Source organism: Protopterus annectens, chromosome 11.part0, assembly GCF_019279795.1.
Source record: "Protopterus annectens isolate FY-2018-M chromosome 11.part0, PAN1.0, whole genome shotgun sequence".
In the NCBI taxonomy this organism is placed as follows: domain Eukaryota; kingdom Metazoa; phylum Chordata; order Ceratodontiformes; family Protopteridae; genus Protopterus; species Protopterus annectens.
This window is the reverse complement of record NC_056745.1, coordinates 1338624421-1338651742: the sequence shown is the minus strand read 5'-3', so window position 1 is coordinate 1338651742 and position 27322 is coordinate 1338624421. Positions and strand designations below refer to the sequence as shown.

Genomic DNA, 27322 nt, shown 5'->3' with positions numbered 1-27322 from the left:
AAGTTACTTGGAACTTTAATTAGGAGGCATGACTGGCTGAGAAACCAAGCCCTTGCCAGACCACAGGATGGTAGTTTCTGAATGCTCCACTAAACAAAAATCCCCTTTTCACTCAGCTAAAAAGATTTTTAAAAGACTGGAGGAGAAGGGGAAGCCTTACATTCTGTAAAACCAATTTTTCATTCCCAGGCTTCAAAACACTACAGAAGCTTTCCAAAGTGTGGCCTCTTTACCCTAAACAGGCAAAAGGTAAATCTTACAAAGGAAAGAGCATGCCATGGGGAAAAAAGAAGACAGGCAGATCAAAAGGATAAGCCTGGGGCCTTTGGGGCCATCAAATCCAGAGGGAGTCACTACAACTTATCCTCATTCTTCTCTTCTCTAAAAATCCCACCCAAACCTTCAACCCCATCTTCTCCAACCACTTGTCATTCTATACAAATAGGGGATAGTTTGAGCCTCTTTGTGAAGGAGTGGGGGGCTATCATCCCAGTCCAGTGAGTCTTCAGCATTTTGAAACAGGGTGCAAGCAAAAATTCTTAGGCAGACCAAAATTCTCAGGAATTTCCAAAGTTCCCAGGAAACAAACTGAATAGGTTTCCCTGGTTTTAGAGGAAACCCTATTACAAGGTGCTGTGTAGAGAGTACCAGAAGGGGAAGTGAGGAAAGGATTTCATTCCAGATTTTTTTAGTGCCAAGACGAGAAAGCTCTTGGAGACCAATTCTCTAGGCCTGTCAGGATTAAAGAAATTCTTAAAAGTGAAAACTCAGCATGCTTTTATTGCATGGCCTTTTGTCTCGGTCTTTTGTAGTTATCTTGAAAAAATATATGTATATCTCCACATTTTCTTTGCAGAGGTGCAGAGAAGACCTCTAAGATTCAAGGCAGGTGGAGCTCGTTACCAGTTCACTTTCTTTCCCTTACCATGGGGTATTCACAAAGTTCCTTGCTTCAATAATTGCTTATTGAAGAAGCAAGGGCATTGTGTCTGCTTGTACTTAGATGATTGCCTGATCCAGGCAGACTCTATAGAAGAAAGCTGCACAGCACTCCCTAGCATGTTCCAAATAACTAGCAGTTTCTCCTGATCCCAGAGAGGAAATGATAAATCTCTCCTTTCTTCATTCATTCCAGACATCCCAGTCCCCCATCCATCACCAGGTCTACTTGCTCTTCCTTCCTCCCATGGACTTCTTAGAGTGAGCTTGAGCAGGAGTGGATCTTAAGGGCATGTGTGGAGAGCAGTGCAGGCTGCTGCTTCTGATGCTGAAGCAGGGCTATATTTATATTTATTTACCCACCTCTTTCCCTGCATTCATCATCAAGGTCTGAGAGCTGTTTCTCTCTGTGGACCACACTTCTCCTCAGGGATGGCATACTCATCCTCCCCTGCCAGCACTTCAGATTCCTAAGATGCTAATCGAGCCCAGGTCATCTTGGCCGTAGTTTGGGCTTTGTCTGTCTACACCACGGCACTGGCCGAGGCAATTCTTATTTGACACAAACCCCAGAGAGAGAATTTCTTCTCAAGGACAAAGTTTTGTTTTTCTTCAGTAACCTCCAGTCGGTCTCTAAACAGGGTACAGTTATGAGAAGGGAATTCCTAAGAGTTATAGGGTACATGGATTCCTGTGTACAAATAGTACATGTAGTAGTTCAACTCCTAACTTTCATAAATAAAAAGCTGTTAGTGACTAAACCAGGTACTTCCCAACTTGGGAGAACACTTCAAGTTGGTTGAGGGGCCTCAGACTTTTACCACATATTCATCCGACACAGCCTAGGAAAGTGCATGTGGAATACCCAAGTGTTCACGGTTCACAGGAAAAGACATTTCAGAAAAAGTCACATTATTATCAGAGATAATTTCAGTGGTATTAGACCTCAAAGCATTCAAGCAGATTTAGACTCTGAAGAACCCTAAACATTCTTACAGCCAATATCACAGTTATGTGGGTAGGTGGTACCCATTTCTGCCTACTAGACAATTTAGTAATGCAAGCTTTACTGATAGCCAAGGAGTCACTCGTGACTGTGTGGGTGAATTATACCCCATATCCAGTGGATGTTGTAGCATACAAACTGAGCAAGACACCACTGTCAGACCTAAACAAATGGATGTTAAATAGGGATGTATTTCTGGACTTCATATGCAGGCAGTGTGTGCCATAAGTAGATCATTTTGCTTCTTCAGACAAGTAACTAAAAACATTTTGTATAAACATAACATTTTCAGGAACCTGGGCAATTGATGCCTTCTCCATTCCATGAGCAAGTGTGTTTCCCTGCAATACCCCTGATCCCAGGGTATTACAGGGAGGTCAAGGAGGAGAAAAAGCCAGAAATGCTGTTTATTTTCCTTTTGGCCAAAGCATCTTTCTGTTGGGTCTGTATTACATCATCGAACGGTTAAAAAAGCGATGATTGATCGACCCCATGTAAGCGAAAGCTTACAATGTCGAAACCTCAGAACAGCGATTATTTTCCAAGGGAAAAAAAATCGCTGTTCCAGAAAAAAAAAAAACTTTAAAACATTACATAAAGTGGGGGGCTGTGCCCCCACCTCCCTACTTAAATATACCAACTCCAAGATCGTACTACAGTGCCGAAAATGGCAAAGTAACAGAAGCGGCCAAGCAAATTCTTTCCCAGGGAAAGAATTCACTTAAAAGCAGCTTTGCTATTTTGCCTTTTTGTTCTTTTACGTTCAATCAAGACGCATTCGACAAAATGCATCTTCGATCACATAATAGAAACCATTTCCATTTTCACTCCTCCTCCTCCAGGATTCACCTAGAATTTTGAGAGGTAAATTGGGGCATTATGGTTGGTCACTACTTCCTGGAGATGACACTTACAGGTAGTTTTGCCATTTTGCACCTCTCTACAGTTATGATTCAGAAAGGACAAGAAAGCTCTGAAAATGTTGTCAAACTATGCTCCTTGTATATCACTGTTGTCTTATTGTCCGAGTGGAAAGGATTCATATAAGCCCGGAAGGTAAGGTAGGGGTAGGAAAGCAAAGATTGACTCATTTTTATATTACCCTCCATCTTCATTTTTATTGGTGTTTGATCCCATATAGTGATTGGATGGATCTCAAAGCTTTCAGCTACTTATACATCTGTATACTTCACATGGTTGCAAACTTCATTTCTTTCTTTATTTTTTTAAAAGTTAATTATTTTGTGCCTTGCAGATTACATTGAGAACACACTGTTTTCCCCCTAATTGTCAGTTGCCTGCAAGGTGGCACATCTTCAGACAAAACTAGGCACTATTGGGGGGAAAAAACATCCAGTTACTTTGCAAATGCATATAGAACTGCCATTTTTCATGTTTCATTGTTTTTTCATGTTTTTTTTTTTTTTTTTTTAGTTTTTGTGTTAGTGTCTGTAGCTTAAACTAAGACCATTAATCTACAAAATTCATTTAATTCCCTATCCACCATGATCAGTACACATTCAATGGAATTTATCTCCCCAGAACAGCCAGAAATCGCAACATTGTTAACATTAACACGCTTCTTTGCAGCCTTATTCATTTCCTTATTTACTTGTTTATTAACCAGATGAATAGGCTTGTACATGACCATTTCCAGGCATTTAGAGGGGCAAAAATAGTTGTAAGAATATTAAACCAAAAAACCCCAGAAAAGATTTATATAACCCATATATATAAGCATTAGTTGGTAATTTATGTAGTGCACGAGAGGAGAATCAACTTGAAAATGCACTCTGTGCTAATGGTATACAATAGCAGTATAGCTGTATTAAAAGAATGTCTGCAAAGTAAGCACAAGATTTTTTCTTGTTTTATAGAAATATGAGTAGCAGTGAACTTTTTGAGATTTAAAGCAGCATGTCAAGCAGAGTGTTTAAATCATGTACATTTATATTCATTAGTTTCTGTTAATATTTTCTTATGTATTTGGTGTATTATGCAATATAATTATTAATAATGACTTTAGGGTTGCGGTGTGAAGTCTGGATGCATTTCACTAAGAAAGTGTACTTTCTTTAATTTAACTAGTGAGTACAGCAGTCACTGATGCCATTTCCCATCACCTCACATTTAAAATATCTCTGATGGCATACTGTGCAGAACTCCTTTACAGAACACGATGCATTTCATATCAGGAAGCTTACTAATAAGAACAATAACTGTCTTGCTTATGGTTACTTTTTCATTCCAGTCGGTGTTATCCTGAACTTTAGTGGCATAAAATGGAGCTTGTTTTATGATTATCTAACCAGATCCGATGTTGTCTTCCTCATCTGGCTTCAACCTGCTAGTTACCGGATCCGATGCCTGCCAAATCCACAAGACATCAACTCACTGGGCTCTGACTCCCCTATCCACAATTCCCCTTTGTCCAGCAGATACCTTAAGTCAAGTTTGCCACCATTCCAGTCAGCAGTTTGATCTGTGGCGCCAGTGTACAGTATAGGCTTTGTGTGCTTTTCGGTGTTTTTTCTATCCCTACACTTTATAGTTACATTAGTGTTAGCTTATATGTTAGATAGATTAGATTTGGGTATTTAGAATTTAAAGTTTTTGGTGCGTGCTTGTATGTAGTTAGCGGAGGGCTTTTCATGCCTTAAAAAATTTCTGATTACCTCATTGTCTTTATCAGTGTAGGTTAGTTTTTTTGTTTGTATTAGGGTAGTGTTTTAGTGTGGCATAGTTTACCTATTATTTTCTTTAGCAATGGATAATGGTTTTTACAGTTGTGTTAACAGGATGCACACAAGTGCATATATTGCTTGGGGAGGCTTCCCAACTCGATTCCTCATGCTCTGTTTGTGAGGGTTTTAGGCCCAGGGTCATCAACGAGAGAAAGGTGAAGCTGATTTTGAAAGGTCTTCTCCCTGCCAGACCTTCCTCTTTAGCTGTGAAAGGCAGTTCCGACAAGAGCCACCACCCTTCTCCTAAGGGCTCTAAGGCTTCCAGAGAGGGGGCCACAAGAGGTCCCCATATCTTGGCCCTCTTCTGGCTTGCCCCGGCAGGTTAAACATTGGATCTGACGCCTGTAGTAAGGCTCCGTCTCTGTCTCTAAGTGTGCCAAGTCCCATTTTGGTAAAAGGGGCTGCATCAGGTCAGGTAGCTTCCCCTTTTACCTCTCCATTGGAGATGTCTCCAAAGTCTTCTCCTTCCCTTCCCCAGGTCTGAGCCTCTCTTGCTAAGATCCAGCAGGCCAGTACTTCACCGTTCAAGCGATCCTCCAAGCCCCCCATTGGTGGCTTCTTCTGCTCGGTCATCGATGTTGGTGGGCAATATCAAAGTTTCAGATTAGGACCAGCTGATGAGGTCCTTCTTGCAGGTTCAGATGCAATTAGGCATTATTCCTTAGGGTCCGCGATCCCTCTCCAGAATCTATGCTTCCTCACTGTGGTTTCCTTTCTCAAGTCCAGTGGATCTGAGGTCCCCAGGCCTGGCAGTGTTTCCACCTTTGGGGTCATGCCTGAGGGTTTGGCTATGTTTGATGCTAACTCCCACCTTGGTCTCTTCAACTCCAGCTGCATCTGAGTTAAGAAGACCATGGAGCTGTTGCAATGAGTCTGGTGTTTCTGGGTTGGGTTCTACAATCCCTGCTTCATGTTCATCTCTTCCTTTGGGGGCATTGGTCCTCAACATCTCCAGTCTTGAAGTCAAGATAAACTGTAGCTCTCCTGGGTTTAGATATATCTTGGGCCTCTTTGGATCCTGGGACTGTTTGCTCAGGGCAGCCAGCTTTCACTTCCTCCAACTTCGTGGAGAGGATATTCTCCATTAAGGAGATGGGTCAGTCTTCTACAGTCAGTGTTCTCTTCCCTTTCTTATCTATGTCTGTGTCCAGTCATCAACCTGCTTCTGAATAGCCCATGCCAGTTGGCCTTTAGTCTGTCCCCTTTGCTGGACTCCCTGCCTCTGCCTCATTTCCTCTAGATTTTCCAGAGTTTGAGGTCTTAGGCAAAAGGCAATGCAAGAGAAAGCACCAGGACTCCTCTGAGGAGTCCCTCACTGGGGATACTTGCCTCGAGGAAGGAGAGGGGTCCCCTAAATCATTGCTTGACAACTCCTCTATTGCTGATCCTTTGAATCTTCTTTATCAGTGTGGGATCACTGAAGCCCGTTCTCTGGAGGAATCATTATTTTTGAGAGCCTTCGGCATGGGCCCATCCATACCTGGATAGCTCCCCTTCCAAGTGCACTAGTAGAGCTAGTATCTTACAGAAGGTTGAAGGAACCCAGTGTGATGGCGCCCATTCCTAAGAAGCCTTGCTTCACCCAAGATTGGCCACAGTGAACTAAAGGTCCGGCTGTGGCTGTAGATGCGATTGTTGTTTTGACTACCACAAGTAAGGAAATCTCTGAGGTGAGTCATTGGTCCATTCCTCCAAATAGAAAGTCTTGGGCTTTGGACCAATTAGGGAAGCACTGTTATTCCTCAGCGACATTTGCTTTAAGGGCACTTAACTACATTTCCCACTTGACAAGGCTTCAGTGCTACCTTGTGGCTGAAGTGTCTAGGAATATTAAGAGACAGCAACCCCTGGAGGTTCAGAAGACAATGGAGGCTGAGTTGTCTACACATCTCTCTATTACCAAAGTTTCCATAAGGCTCATTTTGGACATAACCAATGGAGCATCCTGAACAGCTGGCTCCGGCATTGCCATCAGATGCCATGCTTGGATGCAGTTGTGCAATTTTGTAAAGTGCTTCAAGGCATCTTGTGTTAATGTGCCTTTTGATGGGTCTTCCTTGTTTGTGTCAAAGATTAAATACACACTTACTAGGAGTGAACAATGGGAAGACGTCAGCAGTAGGAGTGTATTTTGCTTCCTCTCAGTGAACCTTCTCAAGGAATCTGAAGGGAGGTAAACTTCTCTTTAGAAAATCCTACAGCCTTCCCAGGACACTTCCTCTGAGGGTTCTATCAACAGCAGTGGGAAACCATAATAGAAGCCACCTGTGGGGCAAGGGAGGTCCACAAAATCTGGAATTTCACAGAACTTTCTCCTTTGCGCCCTTCCAGCGATCCTGAAGGGTTGCCCAACTATTCTGCTCTGGAGGTTGTCGGGGGGGGGGTGGTCACATGCCTCTTCAAATAGAAGCTTGGGAGGCTATCACCTTGGATGCATGGGTGTTGTCATATCCAGAGGCTGTACCATTCCCATTTTAGAAAGTCAAAGTTTTGGTCACAAAAATCTCCCTGATGTTCCACCCTGTCAGATACAGCAGGCAATGGTAGAAATTCAGAATTTGCTGGCAAATCGAGTCATCCAAGAGGTTGCACCAGACCAACAAGGATCTACTCAAGGTTCTTTTTGGTGCCAAAAAAGAGCAAGCACCTCAGGTCTATTTTAGACTTGAGCAAGATTTATCCTTTTGTGAAACAGACCAAATTCAGGATGGTTACGGTGCAGTCCATTCTACCTCTGTTGAAGAAGGACAATTGGATGTGCTTGATAGACCTCAAAGATGCCTACCATCATTTCAGGGTATAGAGGCATTCCAGAAGGTTCTTGCACTTCCAGTTAGGGGCCGATCATTATCAGTTCAGAGCCATTAGGTTTCACCATCAACCCCCCTCGGGTGTTTACCAAGTGTATGGTAGTGGTGGCAGCCTGACTCTAGCTGCATGGATTTCAGGTCTTTCCTTACCTGGACAGTTGGCAGTTGGTTGCTCACTGCCCCCACGATAGCTTTTCTAGTCACAGCTGAAACATCATACTCCAGTTGTGTGACCATTTGAGGATAAGTGTCAGTTATCAAAAGTCAAGCCTTCAACCTGCCCAGACATTATAGTTCATAGGCTGCCACTTGGATACTGTCTCCCAAATTGTCAAACTCACAAGCTCCGTCCTTGGTCTTCAGTCTGAGGTAATACCTGTGCTTGTCCTTACAAAACCTCCAGCTCATGGCAGCCTCCATAAGGTTGGTCCCCTTAGTGAGGTTCCACATGAGTGCTCTGCAAGCAACTGTCACAGTGCTAAGGTCCTATTTAGTTCATCCAGTGGACTTTCCTGTTAGATTGACAAAAGTGTGTCACAGTCAGATTTGGTGCTGGTTACAGACACTGTTTGTTCTTCCCCACAGTCACCATGGATACCTTCCTTCTTGGGTGAGTGGTGGGGGGCGTTTCGAAGGGAGGATGGTTCAGGGGTCCTGGTCTTCTGCAGAGGCCAACATTTACATCAGTGTCCTGGAGATGAGGGCTGTCCTTGCATTGCAGGCTTTTCAGGTTGTCCTCCTCAGTAGTGTGATTTCTATCAATTGTCTAGTGTTTAAACAAACTGGGGGAACATGTTCTTATCCTCTTTGTCGAGAAGCCATGAGAGTTTGGCTGTGGGCGATCTTGTTTCAGTGATTTCTGATTGGAGTGCACATCCCAGCAGTGTCCAACATTCTGGCCGATAGTTTGAGCAGCAATATTCTTCCCCACAAGTGGTGTCTGAATTCTTGAGTTGCAGTTGTATTTTTCAGTGCTGGGGCACTCCATGTCACGACCTTTTTGCTTCCCCCTCCAACAACAAATGCAACAGATATATTATGCCTTTATCCCTTCTCAGGGGCAATCGCCTGTAGACACTCTTCTGTATGCTTGGCCCTCAGGTCTCCTGTATGCATATCCTTCAGCTCACTGATAATCAAGTTTCTTCAGAAGACAGCCCATTGCAAAGTGACAGTAACCCTTAGAGATCCTTTCTGACCTCGTTAGGTGTGGTTCTCTTTGCTGTGGCCTCTTCTGAGATACCTTCCTTGGGTTTTGGATCCCAGTCTGGGTCTCATTTCTCATCCAGCTGGTCTGAATCTTCCCAACCTGCAACTCCTCAAGTTAACCACATGGTTAGGAGAGGCAAGTATAGCACACTGTTTAAAGAAAAATAGTTTAAAGAAAAAAAGCACGTATATGCCTATTAATTACCCAGTTATAGGATGTTTTGAGAAAATTGTTAGTCAGGATATTTATAGGTTGTATAGAACTTGTGGAAACAAACAGAACAAAGAATTATGTGCTTGAAATGATAATTTGACAATAGGGGAACGACAATGCCTGGATGAATTTATAAATAACAAGCAAGTGAGATTGATGAAACCTGACAAGGGAGGAGGCATTGTTATTTTTAATCAGTTGGATTACATAAAGGAAATATATAACTTATTGTATGATACTGACAATTATAATGCTGTATCCCTTAATGAAATAAACATCGGATATAGAAGGATAGATCTGACCTTAGAAGAGTACTACATTGACCATAGGATTAATGATGAAATACTTCAATTTTTAACAGTTCAAAATCCCACACTAGCTACCATTGTGGGCATCCCTAAGACACACAAGAATGTAGTTCAACCTCCTTTTAGGCCAATCATTTCAGGTAGCAGGTCCAAAACATTCCCTATAGGGGTCGTTATTGACCGATGGGTTAAACCGGTATATAGCAACGTGCCACACCTGGTGAAAGATTCTTGGGTCTTTTTAAATTCTCTTACTCCCACAATTTGGAATCAAGGACTCATATTTGTCACCAATGATGTGGTTAATTTGTTTGCAAGTATCCCAAAGGACATAGACCTTGAGTATTTTAACAGTAGTCTAAGGAAATATTCAAATTTTGAATGGGATAAGATCTGCCTTCTTACTGACATGATGGGCCTAGTTTTGGACTACAACTATATTTATTTTGAAAACGAGTTTTTCAAACAAATTAAAGGGGTGGCTATGGGGGCATCTTGTGCCCCCATATTTGCCAATTTGGTAATGTTAGAGTGGGAAACAGAAAAAGTTTTTCAGTGTGAATTTTATAAATATGTGAAGTTTTACACAAGATTTCTGGATGATATCTTTTTGTTATGGGAAGGGCCTGAAACATTAATAGAAGCACTTATTGAGTATATCAATCAAACCACTGATTTTTTGCGTTTTACTTATAAATATAATAACAAAGGGATATCATATTTGGACACCTATATTTAACATGGAGAAAATGGTTTCATATCTAGAATCTATAGAAAAGAAACCTTTTCGAATGATTATCTCGAATATAGTAGCAATCATCCGAAACACGTGTTCAAGAATATACTAAAAGGACAGTGCATAAGAGCAGCACGAATGTCCTCTACCAAGGACATTATGTTAAAGGAAGTACAGCTTATTGGTTCAATGTTTCAGGAGAGAGGATATCCACAGTACCTTATCAAAGATATCATCAGAAATATCAGTGCTCAATGGGAAGGGAAATATACACCTATACTGGGTAATTCTATTGTACAGAAAAATAATAAAGAAAGGGAGGCCTTCAATCGAGTGTGTGTATTGACATATTCGCCTGTGACCCAATATATTGAGAATATAATCAGGGATTATTGGAATTTGATCATAATGGATGATCATTTAGCACAAAGGGTGGGTAGTTATCCTCGAATAGTTTATAAAACAGCACCCAACCTAAAAAGGTTGATTGAGTCTGGAAAACAATATAGTACCTTGAACAAAGCAACAGTAAAATGCGGTGCTTGCAATCAAGGCAAGTATATATGTGAAAGTAAAGGTGTGAGACTGAGGAATATTAATAAAACATATATATAAAAGGAGTAGGTGGAAGTTGTAATACTAAATTTGTGGTCTATTTAGCTATCTGTGAAGTATGTCCTGCCTTCTACATTGGAAAGACGGAGAGACAATTTAAACGTCGAATATATGATCATATGTATAGTATAAGAAAAGGAGATAATAAAAATGCCCTATGTAGACACATTATTAAGAATGGCGAGACTCACAGATTTAGATTTATTATCATAGACCATGTTGTACATTCACTTAGAGGAGGCAATACTAAAAATTTATTAGCAAAGAAGGAGAGTAAATGGCAAATGTTTACAGATGCAGTAAGACCTCCTGGTATTAATGATTATATCAGTATTAAGCCTTTTCTTATTTCCCCTTAGACCTTATGTCTTTTTAGGATAGATAATCTAGGCAGTCTTTTCACATTTTTATATACCTTTCAAAATTTTTTTTGTATAAAATTTCAAATATATTTTTATTATATAAAGAATTTTTTATCAAAAATGTTTTATATATCCAAGCTATTTTAATATATTTTGATATTATTAAATTCACATATATATATATTTATATTTATTATGGTGGAAAGGACATTTGGCATGATATTGGTTTTATAATGTTATTTTACACCAACTTTTATATATTGTTTATTTATATGTTTGTTAAGTATCATTGTGTTTACAATAACAAAAGTGTATAGATATTACATAGGTATATGAGACAAGAAGTTGGATATTGTGTTAATACAGCTTTAATTGAAAAGTTTTTTGGCGCCAAAGCAGGTGTATAAATGTAATAGGAAGATGGATTACAGCAGTTCTGATGAAGTCTGCTTATTGCAGATGAAAGCGCTTAACACTGCTTTTGTATTATTTGCTTTGTTTCTGGTTGTACCGTATCCTGTTCGTTATTGTTCTGTATTAAAGGATTCCTGTTCCAGCTGAGGACTCGTTTGGTGCCATCCTGTACCTTGTGGATTGTATTCAGTGTTAGTATCTTTCGAGGTTCCAGTTCCCTTGATGGCCAGGAATTCCAAGATATCGGACAGTATTGTGCATTTTGTCCTTGTCCCAAAAGCTGTCTACTAGGAAGGTATACTGAAGTAAATGGAAGTGATTTGCAGTGTAGGTGGAATCTTGAAAGTTTGATCCTTTTTCCATTCTGCTACTCTGTTTTAGATTTTTTACATTGTTATTTAATTCAGGCTCTAGTCTTTATATGATCAAATTTCAACTGGCAGCCATATCTAATTTTCATGTTGGTAGGGATAATGTCCTCTTGACTGCTCTGAACATTTCCAAGACACATCTCAAAGGTGCATTTCTTTTACACGGTAGACAAAAAGCAAAAGCCAGCAACTGTGAGCTGTGTAAACTAATTTAATTAGTTGTTAAAATAAAAAAACACAAGAATAAACAGACCGGTTTCGGCTATGGTGTTAACCTAGCCTTCATCAATGTGAATTCCAAAAACATCTTGAAGTTCTTTTATACATTTGGAAATAATTAGTCATAAAATTTCATTGGTGAGCTCATGAATATTCATTAATGTACCAAATCATAAATATTCATTAAGACCAGGCTGGAAAAGTCCACCTAATTTCACAATCCATTTTTTCTCTTTTTCATTTAATTTGTTATGCCATCCAGATTTATTAGATCTGTCACCTGTTATTTTATCAATAATGGTAAAATGAAACTTTGCTGTGGTATGTTTAAGAGTATGTTTATAAAGAGCATTGCTCATTCTCTTGCATTTGACATCACTGAGGTGTTCAGAAATGCGTAATTTAAGAGGTCTGGATGTTTGTCCTATGTAGAATGCATGAGAATGAGCAATGCTCTTTATAAACATACTCTTAAACATACCACAGCAAAGTTTCATTTTACCATCATTTATCATTTCCGAATGTATAAAAGAACTTCAAGATGTTTTTGGAATTTACACTGATCTGGTCTGTTTTTTTCTTGTGTTTTTTTATTTTAACAACTAATTAAATTAGTTTACACAGCTCACAGTTGCTGGCTTTTGCTTTTTATCTACCATGTGCTTTTGAGCCGTGCAATTACTTCCATGCAGGGGAATTCTTTTTGAGTGCGCATTTCTTTTACACACCAACTACCCCCACCCCCTGATCCCATCCCTCCTTGGGATTTAATTTTCATGTTGCAAGTCCATGCAGGTACTCTCTTTTGAACCTTCTGTTATGTCAGACCTAAAGTGGTTATCTTGGAATACTTTCTTCTTGGTTGCTTTTATCTCAGCCAGGAGAGTGACTGAGCTGTAAGCTCTGGATACTACTACTCCTTATTTGGTATTCTACAAAGATAAAGTCTCACTTTGCATGAACCCTACTTTTCTACATAAGGTAGCCACTGATTGTGATTTGAATAGGTCTGTTCATGTTCCTGTAGTTTTTCTTAATTTTTTTGAACAAAGGCACACTTGCAGCATTGTTTGGATATTCATAAACAATTGAGATTTTACCTGGACAGACAAAATCCTGTAGAAAATCCAATCAGCTGTTTGTTTCCTTTTCAAAATCCAGATTGGGTAGACCTGTGGCTAAAGTGACATTATTTAATTGGCTATCACACTGTATCTCCTATGCTTACATCTTGAGAGGCAAAACTTTGAGCGGTAAACCTAAATTTCGCTCCGCTAGAGCCATGGCTACTTTAAGTCTTTCTTTTCTAGAGCTTCTTTAGATGATGTTTGTGCAGAAGCTGCTTAGATGGGCCCTCGCATCTTTGTTTCTCACTACAGGTTGGACATTCAGTCTAGGTCCAGGGCTTCTTTTTGCTGCAGTATTTTGCAGAATATTTTTCCATAGATCCTCCCAGGGCTGTGTCCCGCAGGTAGAAGCCAGATGGTGAAGACAATATTGGATACAAGAGTTATGTGCTTACCATAACAATAGATCCATGATGTCTGCATCTGTCTGATTCAAACCCCTGCAGTTTTGGCTAGTCTCTTCACCTAAGGTGAGAGAGTGGGGAAGGTTCAGTTGTCCCTTTTTCTTGGAGTCCTTTGTCCTCCTAGTTTATGTGGGAAATATAATTTGGAGCTAGACTGAGGGGAGGCAAACTCAATCTGAAATAACCTCTAGGGACTGGGGGATTGTAGCGAGTTAAATTATCATGGATTTGGCCAGTGTCTGATATGATAACCTTCAGATTAAACCAGATGGAGACAGGCAACACTGATGTATCATTATGGTGAGTATGTCATTTTAATAAAGTAAACAAACTTTCAGCCCTTTTCATCCACTTCTTGCTGAACCACAGTTCACATGTCTAAACTACGTTTTAGTAGGATTTTGATGCCTTGTAGTTTTTCTTACATATGCACTAGTTTAACTTTGCTGCAGCTCTTCTTCCCAAGCATCCCAGTCTTCCATCACTGGTCTCGGATTCCAGTCTGGGGTACTCATGAATCTTCTAATCAGCTCACGGGCTTTTTTTGCCATTCAAACATTTTCCTTAGGAGCGGTTGAAAAAGTTTCACTGGAAAAAGTTTCTCTACGAGTTTTCTTACTGACAGAAGATTGAGAATCAAGTCTCTTTCCAATTGCTGGCTCACTCTTTGTTGACTAAACATTAGCCCCCATAGGCTGTTCTGCATCTAAAAACATCATTGATTCTACAGGAAAAACTGTTATGAAGACAGATGATTATATCAGCTTTTGCCTGGTGTACAGCAAATACTCATTTTCCATAAGCACTCTTGTGCACCCAGTTATTAATAATTTTCCCTTCTGTTACAGTTTTGTCAGGAGCATCTCTGTTAATGTAGGTCTTTGCTGCTTTCTGGTTGCCAAATTTGCTGCATATTCTCAGTTAACAAATCCTCCTGTGAACGCTAGTTCACTAGCTGATTTGCATGTCATTAAAACCCTCTTCTCTTGCCAATTTCTCTGATATAGCAAAAAATAAAAAAAGCTCATGTTTTCTTTCTCTGTCTTATAATTTTACAGTTTTTTCAATGATTCTTCTTGACAAGCCTCATATTGAATCAGCCTTTCCTTCATTTCAATTTGATTTCTTAAGTTTTGTCAGCTTATCTGAATGGCTATTTAAAAGATTATTCTATTTTTCCAGCCTTTTTGTCAATTGACTTTATATATTCCTCCAGTGTCTCATTTGTTTTAAACACCTGTGAGTGCATTTGATTTATTTATTTTTTCCTGTAAATTAGTGAAAGCCATTTCCTATACTAAAGATGGAATTTTAACTTTTTTTTTTGCTGAACAGCTAGCTGCAGTGGTCTTCCATGATTAGAGCATTTTCTTTGTTTCTGGTTGATTTTCCCCTAATGTTTTCTGTTTTCTATTTCCTTTATTGCTAGCATCCAGGCAGTGTGATCAGTAGCTGAAAAATTTACCCATCGTAAAAATATTTACTTTTTAAACCAATTCTCAGTTTTCTCTCGCAAAGAGCCCTAATAAGCATGTTACTAAGTCAGATGCCATTTTGAAAGCCCTTGGTTTTGCATCTCTTTCACGTCTTTTCCTTGAACTGGAAATGGTTTGAGGGCGGTCTTTCACTGAATCTTTCATGTTCAGTTCTGCCTAATTTTGCTTTGCTGCTAATCTACTTGATTCCTCTTGGTCTCTCTTTTTGTCCTTAGTTTACTCTGTCAGCTGTGATTTTCACAGTCCATATAGATTTTTGGAAACTTGTAGAAAAAAAATTGAAAGTAGCTGTATTGAATAGTTTGAATTGCAAAACAATGTAAGAAACTTCTCTGTGTGGAAGAGTTTCAATCCATATATATCTAGTTAATCACTGTATATTAATCAGATCAGACGATGGTAGTAAGAAGTAGTGAACTTAAACTCGTCTTAAGTCAAATAAATTATAAAAAAATATATCATTTAAAATATTGTGCAGAATTACTAAGTATTCAAAAGTAATCCAAGCAGGATAGGCAAGTCTGTTTCCAGTCGAAAATCCTTTAAGTACACAGACATGCGATCCAAGTAAAACAAAAATAACAGAGTAATAGTTTCCTCTCAAGTTTTCTAATTTTATATATATATATATATATATATATATATATATATATATATATATATATATACACACACACAGACACACACACACACACACACACTTTTTATCAGGCTAGAGAATGGTTTATTGTGCTGTAAAACAGTGTTATTGGTATACATGTTAAATTCACATCCCTTTCCGCATCAGTGTGACATTTGAGCTGGTCCTGCCCTACTTAATAGCTGTCATAATAAGTACTTTCAGTAAAATTAGTAATAATGTGGTACCTCTTATTTAACCAAATTAAGTCTGTGATTTTATCGAAGACAATATACCACATGGCTGGAGATATATAAAAACCTTAGACCATTTGGCAATCAGAAAATATATATAAATATATACATATACACTTTGCATGTAAAAAATCCAGTATAAAAATCATATTCTATATTCATAACTTATTGTTAACAGATATCACTTTCGTCCTTCTAGACTTCTTCAGGTCTCTGTACAAGAACCCTAAAAACTGCCTACCCTGCTTGGATTACTTTCGAAAACTTAGTTCTACCCTGCTTGGATTACTTTTGAATGCTTAGTAATTCTGTACAATATTTTAAATTATATATTTTTTTTTTTTTTTACTTAAGACAAGTTTAAGTTTGCTACTTCTACTGCCATTGTCTGATATATATACAGTGATTAACTAGATATAAATCAGGACCCTTACACATCCTAAACAATTTGACAGTCTCCAAAAAGCACTTAAAAAGTCACTGGTCCTGCCACTGCACTCTCCCTCCTTAAACATCCCATACTTCTCGTACCTTAATCTACTTTCTGCCCTTAACTCACTCTTCTCACTAGCTCTATCTTCCTTGACTACTCTTTCTACTGTCTTCTAAAATCTATTAAGCAAATTGCCTCAGAGAAACATTCTATTGTAATTGTTTTGCCCTCATGCAACTACATTATGATATAACTGGGTTTTTGTAAACACTTACCCCTAAAACTGTACTCGTCTTAATGAAATATTTCTTTTTATACATCTTGAAATAATTATGCTATATTTCTGATTTTTGACACTGTATAACATTGTATTGCTACTTAATGCCTTGTAATAATCCTGTAACATTACTGTTTAATGCTAATTTATAATGAAGATTGTATAATATGTTGGCGCTTTTCTCCCCGGGCCTTCGCTGAAAAAGGGCTCTTCAGCTCAGTCGAACAATCTCAGTCAACAAATGTAAAATAAATAAGTATGGATTGAAAATCTTTCGCACAGAGAAGTTTCTTACACTATTTTACTTTTGGACCCACTGTACTTGTTTAGTGGGTTGTTTGAGACTTCAGGGATATTACGGAGATTACTTTTTTTTTTTTGAATAGTTTGAATTGAAGACCTGACCTGTCTGTCAGCATATTCTCTTAACTGTAAATATTTGTTCCCTCTTGCACAAATATGCACAAATAGTCATTGCCTACAAATTTTCTGGTATTGCCCACCTTTAAAATCTGTCCTTTTTGCCACACTTTAGATAGGCTTAGCCATTTTTGTTCATATGACTAAAACTTAACAGCAAGTGAAGGTCTAGGACTACTTATTAGTTATGTTGGGAATGTTGACCTGATGTGGTCTCTTGATGAATATTTTTTTGTGCTGGTATACCAGTCCATTTTCTACCTTTTTGGCACCTCTCTATATCTCATCTCTGGATTTACTAGTTAAATTGCATTAATTCCTCTTTAATTTATTCTTGTGCTACATCATATGCTGTCACTTTTTGTTGTTTTTCCTCATTTTTCCTATAGCTCATCATCATACATATTAAGTACAACATCTATGCCCTCGGTTTTTTTTTATTGTTTTAATGTAGTCTTCTAACATTCCACTTATTTTAAGCATATTTATGTAGATTTTTGTCAAAATTTATTGCATCAATGTTGCATCAATTTCTTTTTTTTTCCCAGCTGTAGAATCAGTAAACTGTAAACCTGTCACATGGTCAGTTAAGATTTCCCTTTCTTTTGTTTTTTTTTTTTTGGATATTTTCATTGAATATTCTATTGTTGTTGTTAGGGCCCAAGGCTTCCAGAGGTCAGCGTATACCCTCAGAATACTGACTCTTTTAATTTTGTTGTTTATTACTGGCTTTATTGGCACCCTAGTGAGAGAGTTAATAATAAGCTGCTTCAAACAGTGACATCCTTACTATAAACTGATTTTATTTAGATTAATGTACATAGCTTTGGGTGTCTTGCAAAGTGACATATATATAACTGAGAGGATACAAGTATGGATGTTCAATATTGATATTAGCATTACTCTTACTGGGAATGTTTTAAATAGGTTAGATGTGTCCACAATGGAAAAGATGAAAAGGAACATAGGTGATATGATATGGAAAACAATAGTACAAAGGATTAAGTTAGCAGAGTACACTTCACAAAGAAGGACAGGTGTACAAAGTAGATGGCATGTCTGTCAGTATGGAAAAATAAAGTGGTAGATATTTTTTTTTCACTGAGAGGGTTATGTACTATGCAGTTCTTTACCTTCAAAGGATAGCAGTGCCTGGAGTGAGGATTATTTTTTTTATTTATATCTAGATAAATTAAAAAAATTGTTTCTGTGGGTAGTTTCCATAATGATCATCTACTGAAGGAACATTCTTAATTAAATGGTAGAATTCTTTTATGAGAGTAGTGGTATTGGGCAGATGTTCTTCGTGTTTCACTGTTGCAGTCATCACATTTGGGTTATCTGCCTGCAGTAGCCCTCAGTCAGCCTGATTATCAAAGTCTTGGGTCCTGCGTCGGTTGCTGTCTCATCTTCCATGACGTCAGGTAGTCAGGGGTATAAAGCATGCAGCCGATGCCATTGCATCAGTCTTTCTTGCCGTGCAGTGCCCGAAGCAGAAGCAATTCGCAAGTGCCAGTCGGCCGACTCCTGAAATTTTCATTTTCGTGTTTCAGATCCGAAGTCTTCAACTAAGCTAAGTACCCCATTGGGGATCCTTTTTCTTGCTCTAAACCGATGTCAGTAAAAGTTAACAATTGTATTTCTTGTGGAAAGCAAATACCTCATAAAGATTTTCATTTGTACTGCATTCCTTGCTTCTGAGGATGTATTCAGGCCTACTGACTTGCATATTAAACCAACGTCATCTTGTTCTTCAAGGCCTAAAACTAGATCCATGCCCAGACCGCATGGTCAGGCCCTATGCCTAAAAAAAATCAAATGATAAGAATGGCTGAAGACCTTATTACTCCAATCAGGGGAAGCCACCCTTCTTCCCTCTAAGAGACCTAGGACTGATTTTCCTTCTGATTTTTCTGATCAGGATTCTGAAATTTCTGTTTTCTCTGATGACCAGGATTTGCCTTTATCTACCTATGAGGATTCTGATGCAGAGAACTCCATTCCATCTGCTTCCCCTCCAGAGGATTTCTCTTTTGGTGAAACCTTGCATACTGTTAGGGAGCATTTCCACTGGGAAAGCCAAGATTACTCTGACTCTAAATAGAGGCTTAGGGAATTCTTACTCCTGCCTCAACACAGACCTTTAGCTATCCCTCCTCTACTAGACATTGTAGATGATGCCTTCTCGGAATCTAGCCTGGCCCCTGACACTTTACCTCCTGCTCCCAGAAAACCTGATAGGTATTACAGTGTACCTGACTCTCACAAGTTCCTCTTTAAAAATCCTACTGTGGTTCCTGAGACCATTTCACAGAGACCCAAGGGCATTAAGGCTATTACTGCCAAAAACCCTACCCCCTCTGATAGAGATTCCAGGACGCTGGATAGATAGGGTAAGAAGGTATACACTTCTGCAACTTTGGCCATTAGGGCCTTAAACTGCCAGTTTTATATGTTAAAGTATCAGCAGCATATTATTGGATTGCTTAAACAGAAAATGATGTTGATTCCTGACTCTGCTGAAAATAAAGAATTACAGGATTTCATGCATTCTGCTGAACAAGTTGGAAAACATACTTTGCAATGTGATTTTGATTCATTACAGGCATCTTGCAGGGCGGCTGTCACTGGGTCTGTACTTGGAAGGCATGCTTGGCTTAAGGAGCAATCTTTGCCAAATTATGTTAAAGCTAAATTACTGGATGCTCCCTTAAACTAAGACCGCCTGTTTGGCAACAAAGCAGAAGGATTAATTAAAAAGATGGTGGAAAAAGCTAAATCTGTGCAAACTGTTAAAGATTTCCTGCAAGTACAGCCATCCAGATTTAGTATGTATTGACCCTCTAAGAACTGGTCCTTTCCTGCCTCTTCCAGGCCTTCCCAGTCCAAACCCAGAACCAGCAGAACACCCAGGCTTCAGTCCCAAGGTACTCACAGGCCTAAGCAGTGGGGGCCTCCCACCTCCAAAGCAGGGAGTAGTAAGACTCCCCCCTATGGTAAACTGTCTCAATGACTTAACCTTGAACCTTCCAGGCCCTGCTCAACTGACTGTTCCTTTAGGGGGAAAGATCGCCCTGCATGCAAAAAATTGGGAACTCATTACCCAGGGCAAATGGGTTTTAAATATAGTTCCCCAAGGATACAGATTCCACTTCCACTCCTTACCAACCCCAAACGGTTGGCCAGTCATATCACCAAATCAATGGGCAGAGGCTCAAAAGCAAGTTCTCTCTCTCTTAAGCATCAGGGCTAATTAACCTGTCCCAGAAGAAGATTGGGGGCAAGGTTTCTACTCAGGACATTTCCTGGTACCCAGAAAAGACAAATCCTAGCATCCTATCGTGGACTTGTCTATCCTAAACACATTTTTGGTAATCCCAAAATTCAAGATGCTAACTCTTCATCAGCTGCTTCCCATGCTAGGCAAAATGCCTGGTTGGCAACACTGGATTTAAAGGAAGCCTGTCTGCACATCCCAATTAGGGAATCTTGCAGAAGATAGCTATGCTTCAGAGCAGGCTACATGCACTCTCAGTTCTCTGCACTGCCCTTTGGCTTATCTGCTGCGCCCATGGTACTCATAAAGTGCCTAGCTCCAGTCATTGCATTTTTCAGGCAAAGAAATATTCAGATATACCCATACCTGGATGATCGTCTAATTCAGGCAGAAAGCCAGGGCATACTATTACATCATCTGGCATTTGAAAAGAAATTGCTAACTTCTCTGGGGTACACCATAAACAAAAAGAAATCACATCTTGTACCCTGCCAACAAATTGTATTCCTCAGAGCAAGCTTGAATACAACTTCCCAGATGGCCTACCTCACGCCACTGAAACAAGTTAATTTGACAGCCGACTTCAAAGTACTGGCCACAAAGACCCAGTTTTTTGCAAGGAAAAAACTGCAAGACCTGGGGTTCATGGCCTCTTGCATTCTACTAATTCCATATGCAAGACTGCATATGAGGAAACTACAATGGTATCTAAAAAGCCTATGGTGTCAACATTCTCAGGATCTAGAATCAATGATTCCTATCATACCTTGTCTAAAGATAGAGTTCCTGTGGTGGGCCTGCCACCAAAACAAGGGACTGCCATTCACTCTATCCCCTGCCGCTCAAACCCTAACAACAGATGCATCAGACTATGCATGGGGGGCTCACTTGGCAGGGCAGTGCATTCAGGGCAAATGGAACCCAAGTCAGATGCACCTGCATATCAATCAAGAAGAAATGTTAGCTGTACAGAATGCTCTGACAGCCTTCAAGGACCACATTCTTCCAGGACAATTATTGGTAAAGATGGACAGTACCATGGTTATGTGGTACGTAAACAAGCAGGGGGGAATCCACTCATACCCTCTCTGCAGACTAGCCATGGCTCTGTGGAACACAGCTTTGAGCTACCAAGTGCACCTACAGGCTCAATTCCTGCCAGGAAAGCTAAATACACTGGCTGATGACCTAAGCAGAAATTCATGGACCCACACGAGTGGAAACTGGAACCAAAGATATTCAACATGTTGAGAAATAAATGGGGGAGCCCAGAGATAGACCTGTTTGCCTCCCCTCAGAACTACTAGTTGTTCAAATTCTGCACAAGGACTCCCCACAAACAAGCTTGGAAAGTGGATGCCCTGTCCTTCACCTGGAAAAACCTATCAGTTTATACCTTTCCCCCTCTGCCTCTCCTCTTGAAAGTGCTACTAAAGATCAAACAGGACAAAAAAGGACAACACTGATTGCACCAGACTGGCCACACCAACACTGGGTACCCCCTCTTGCGCAGTGTCACTGCTGGCACCTGCCTCAGACCCCTGCCCTGCTGTCCCAGCAAGAGGGCCAGATTCTGCACCCACAGCTTCAAACCCTGAACCTTGCAGCCTGGCTAATTACCTGATCTCTCTGTTACCATACGGCAATAAGCAAGTGACAGATGTCATTCTGGAAGCAAGGAGGCCTAGTACTAGAAAATCCTGAGATGCTTCACAAGGGCCTTCCCTTTCTTCCATCAAAATTCATGCCTCAGCCATTTCAGCACATTACAATACAGAGCCACCCCTTCTTCTCTCATCCACTGCTGAAGCAATTCCTCAGAGGGGCCAAAAACTTAAGACCACCCAGGTGAGCCCCTACTCCTGCCTGGGACCTTAACTTTGTATTGCAAAAGCTTACTCTACCTCCCTCTGAGCCAGCTGCAAATACAGAGTTGAAATTCCTTTCTTGGAAAACAGCCTTTCTTCTAGCTATCACTTCAGCAAGAAGGGTGTCTGAATTACAGGCCCTCATGGCAATGGAGCCTTTCATCATCTTTCATGCGGACAGGGTGTCCCTCAGGACCAATCCCTCCTTTATGACCAAGATGGTATCCAGTGTGGCCCTTAATCAAGTCCATTCATTTGCCAACCTTCTTTTCTAACCCACAGAACAAAGGGGAACGAATACTGCACTCCTTGGACATGCACTGACAACTTAGATTTTACTTGGACAGGACTAAGCCTCTCAGAAAATCTGAACAGCTGCTGGTTGCATTTGCTGCAGGGGCAGAGGGGAAGGCCATTTCAAAGCAAGCCATTTCTAAGTGGATAGGCCATTGCATTCATTTCTGCTATAAGCACCATGGAAAACCTACCCCACAGGGGATAAGACCATATTCTACCAGGGCTGCATCTACCTCTACAGCCTTTCTCAGAGGTGTCCGTACCATGGACATCCTAGAAGCTGCTACCTGGAGTTCTGTACATACCTTCACCAAGCATTGCCACTTGCCAATTTTTTCTAAATCCAGAGCTGGCTTTGCCACTGCAGTCTTGCAGGGCCTTATAGCTGGTCCTAATGCTATCTGATTACCTTCTCCCATCCTTAGCTTTGGGAATCTACCCAAATGTGATGACTGCAAAAGTGAAACACGAAGAACATAGTACAGTTGTGTACACTTACCATAAATGTAGATGTTCGAGTGTATTCACTGTTGCAGTCCTGGTTACCCTCCCTCCAGCCCCCTGACTTCTGTTGACTATACCTCTATTCTTGTTTACTATGCTTAAAGCTTTTTGGTGTATTTGCTTTTTTGTTGGAAGAGTAACTTTGTATATAATTGCTTCCCATTATGGGGGCACCTGACATCTGGGGCAAGAAAAACTGATGTAATGGCGTTGGTTTCATGCTTTATACCCCTGACTACGTGACGTCATGGAAGATGAGACAGCAACCAATGCAGGACCCAAGACTTTGATAATCAGGCCGACTGTGGGCTACCTGCAAGCAGATAACCCAAATGTGATGACTGCAACAGTGAATACACTCAAACATCTACATTTATGTTAAGTGTCCACAACTGTACTTTTTGAATCACAGGAATTCTTGAACAAAAAGAAAATATACAGGTCTGTAGCTGAATTTGTGGTCATGTTCTCTTCTGTCTGCAGTTTCTGAAGAGCCAGAACAAAATGCACTTACTTTATCAACAACAATGAAGTCTGCTGACAAGACATTGAGTCATGTGGTAGAACGAGCATGTTGTCGGGACTATCAGCGGCTTGGGTTAGGCACACTCAGCAACAGTCTTACCAGGTCTAAAAATGAACCATTCAGGATCTCCACTGTGAACCGAATGTATGCAGTCTGCAAGAGGTATGTTGCAGATAATGTGCAATATGTAACTCGTAAGCCAGATACTGTAGATTTAAGTGATGTTGCTGTTTCACTGGGTATTAAAAGACTGTAAACGTTTTTTCTCATTTACTAGTGCCTCATGGAATTTGTCCAGTTTTATTTCACTTGCATCTTTTAATGTGTTTACTTTTTTTTGCCTTTTAATGTATTTTAAATAACTGGGGTAACACAGTCATGCAGTAGCTAGTGGTACTGTCTCACAGTACTTTGCTCTCCAGTTTATGTCTGCCTATAGAGCTTGTATATTTTCTCTATTCCTGTCTGTTTTTTTTTTTGCCAGGGTCTTTTAATCCTTGTACATCCCAAAGATATGCTGCAGCTGGTTTGGTGGTTCTGATTTGCTGCTTTGTGTACATGCAGATATGTATGCATATTTGTGTTGTGTTGCATTGCATAATGATAGCCTGATGTCATGTTTAAGTCCAGCTTTCTGCCTTTTACTAGTTTTTCTCAGGATAGTTTCCATTTTTTTTCCGTAGCTATGAACTGGATTAAGCAGATTAATGGGAATGAATGAGTCATGCATAGATGATTTGATATTGAGCCTCCTTGATGGATAATTGGTTGGGCTTATTGCCACCAATCAGTAGTTGGCAAAATTCTGGAAGAACAAATATTCTTCAGTGTAAATGTGCCCATTGTGAAAAATACTGTAGCACGATACATTGGGTATATAAATGCCCTTGTCCATCCCCAAACCTTCAGTTGTTTGTTGATACTGGAACATTTTAGGTATTTTAGATATTGGTACCTATTGTCCTTGTATATAGTTACTGCTTTAATATGCCTTATAGACAGTGTTCATGTAACTGTCAAATAAACAGTTTGCCCCACCCACCAAGCATCATTGCCTTAGTTCTTTTTAGAAGGAGCATGTCAAAAGACGTTGCCATGGGTGTTGAGTTAACATTCCTTTTCATCTTTAACACTGGAAAAACCTTGTGATTAGAAGTATGGTAGCCATGTGAAGCTCTTCATATGCCCAGTGTCGTAAGAGTCAACATTAAAGCTATAAATATTTCAGGTTGGTCAGAGCATTGCCCAAAGAACAGACACTCAGAAGTTAAGTCACAGTCTTGCTGTCTTGTAAGGAATGTGGTGATAACCTTTACTCCAATTTTTTTTACCTCTTCTACCAAAGGTTTAAGTCTGTGCCAATCATTCATCTGTGCAGAAGGTGTGATTACTTGGTTTGGTGCATCTCCAGTCTGGTTTCCACATTGCTTTCTGTTTATCAGGGAGCTAACAATGCTCTGCCCTAGCTGATTATCTGGAGCCTTCAGCCAACCATCCTGATATGAAGGCATAGCCATTTGAAACATCCCATCAAAGAATGGAGGAATTTAGGGAAGAGGATTCCCCTTGTAAGATTTGCCCTGTGCCCAGGTAGGCCAGGAAGGTCTTATTTAAAAGGATCCAGGGGGTTTTCCCACAACAGGGGTTTTCTTGGCTCAAGAATTTGAGTTGTATGTGTGGGAATGCATCCTTAAATATGCAACCCAAGAGTGATGTTGGGACTGGTGTCTCTCTTCTGTGTCATCCTCAATGAGCAGCCAGTCTCACAGTGTTCTAACATATAGTCTGTGTTAGGCTTCCACTTGCCTTTGGATAAAAGCAAACACAAGCTCCAGCTTCTTGTAATGGGGAAGCACAGGACTTCCTCTCACTTTGGCTGCTTTTTTTTGGGAGTTTGTGTACTCTGAGGATAGACAAAGACAATGGGTTGATCTCCTCCACCTCCCCTCTGTATGACCTCCTAGTTTGGAAACATCAGTGTGCTTATGAAAAGCAGCATGAACTAACCTTGAGGTTTTTTATCATCCCGTGAGAAATACCTCCCTGATAATCAGGGTAGGGGCCATGTGTCTACCTCCTTATTGGAGGCAGTTAAGGAAGCATTGCAGGCATCCTGCTTCAACCTCTTCAGCCCGAGGAAGGTAGATGCTGTATAGAAGCTCAGTTCAGAGGTGGCAGAGCCACTTAACAAGAATCTTTACGCATACTTCTTTGTGATGCAGCATTTTGCCACCCTGTCACCTTCCAGAGATACTGAACACCTGTGCTAAGAATTGCAGTGGAGCATAAGACCCTCAGTTCAGTTTCATTCCCATTGTTTTGCTAAAGCACTGGAAAAACAACTTAAGGACCTTATGCAGTGTGAGCTCAAGTGGTTTCCAAGTAGACTGCAGTGTGCTGCAACTTTGACTTTGCCAGTGGTTTTATAAGGCATGTCGGCTCAGACATGTTCCTGAGTGACTATATGACTAAATAGAAGCTAAAGTCCAGTGAATGGAAACGCCTGAAATTCATTCTAGTTTTTTTCTTATAACCATTGGTTTCTTTTTCGATACTGATTTAAGACTTTTATTAGCATTTATTAACATCTGCCTGAATTCGATTTTTTATCTGCATATGTATTTTGTATTTTTTATGTTATATTATGTATTTTTTATGCTCTACATTGATACTCTAGATTTTTAAGGCTATAACGTTAAGAAGAAATTTCTAGTTTAATGTACTGTCATGTGATTTTATATTAATAGTATTTAAATGAGGCTGAAAAATCTCTTTCTTTACACACTGAAGAAGGAACCAAGTCTGAAAGATTTGTGACCGTGTGATTTGGATTTATTAAAGTATGTTTGGATTTTATTTCCACATGTCAGGTGTTTCCTTTCACTGGACTTATATTTGGACCTTTGGTTGTCTCAGTGAAGGTTTACCTTAGTACTGGTTCTTTCTACCACTATGACTATATGACTAAACATTAATATTCCATTTACTGGATCTAGTTCCCTTGGAGAAACAAAAGTCAATAGCATGCATAAATGGCTACAGAAAAAAAAATACAAAAACATTTTTGTGGTGGTGGGGGGGTTTTCTTAATTAACCCTGACATTGCACAACACTGTGGATTAGAAAAAAATAACTCACTCCCACTGTTCTGTCGTCTCACTGTGTCTAATGGTAAAACCCAGTATCTGTTTTTGCCCAGTTCAACCTTTGAGTTATCTGAGCCGACCTCTGTGCTTTTCAGAAGCTTTGGATTTGGGGCTCTGACTCCTCCCCTACACATAATTCCCTGTGCTCCTCAGAATAATTCAGATCTCATTTGCTGTTCGATCCCGAGGAATGTGGTCTTTGAGGGCTTCAACTTTAGACAGGTAAATGATTCTTTTCTTCAAAATTTGTTGTGTCTGTTACAGCTAATAGGTTAGCTAGCTCCTTCCTTACTTATATTCTTATATTTTTCTTTCCCTTCCTGTATAACCCCAAAAAAATCACTTTCAATTATTTCTAACACTCTTTTTATTGTTTTCTTAGGTTGTCTAGTTAGCTTAGTGTGTAGATCAGTGTGTGTGTATGTGCCTTTAAGAACCTTTACAAGGGCTTGCACGAATGTATAAATGCTGAGCACGTGCGAGCCTGAATGCCATTTTGTAGTAAGCTAGTGAGATGTAGGCATGTATGTCTGTAAGTTCCATCTGTTAATCAGTTTGTTTATATTTTATGATGATGCTATCCATCCTGATGTGTTTCTATGTATTAAAGCATGTAACTGAAATACCCTGCCTGCTTGTCATCTGTTAGACAGGGATGAGCAACATGGTGTCAGAAGAGGCATGTCTAAAGGGCATGACGTTAAAGAAAGCATAGCCAGAACGACTT

At 39.9% G+C, this 27322-nt stretch overlaps 1 protein-coding gene across 1 annotated transcript in view; it reads left to right on the top strand.

Moving 5' to 3' along the window:
• The window catches only part of SBF1 (SET binding factor 1), a gene marked incomplete in the record, with an annotated part of 3250730 nt that overhangs the window by 2150135 nt on the left and 1073273 nt on the right, over nt 1-27322 (top strand). Inside the window, 1 exon segment of the mRNA XM_044088658.1 lies at nt 23407-23611. Coding sequence (XP_043944593.1) covers nt 23407-23611 — 205 coding nt within the window.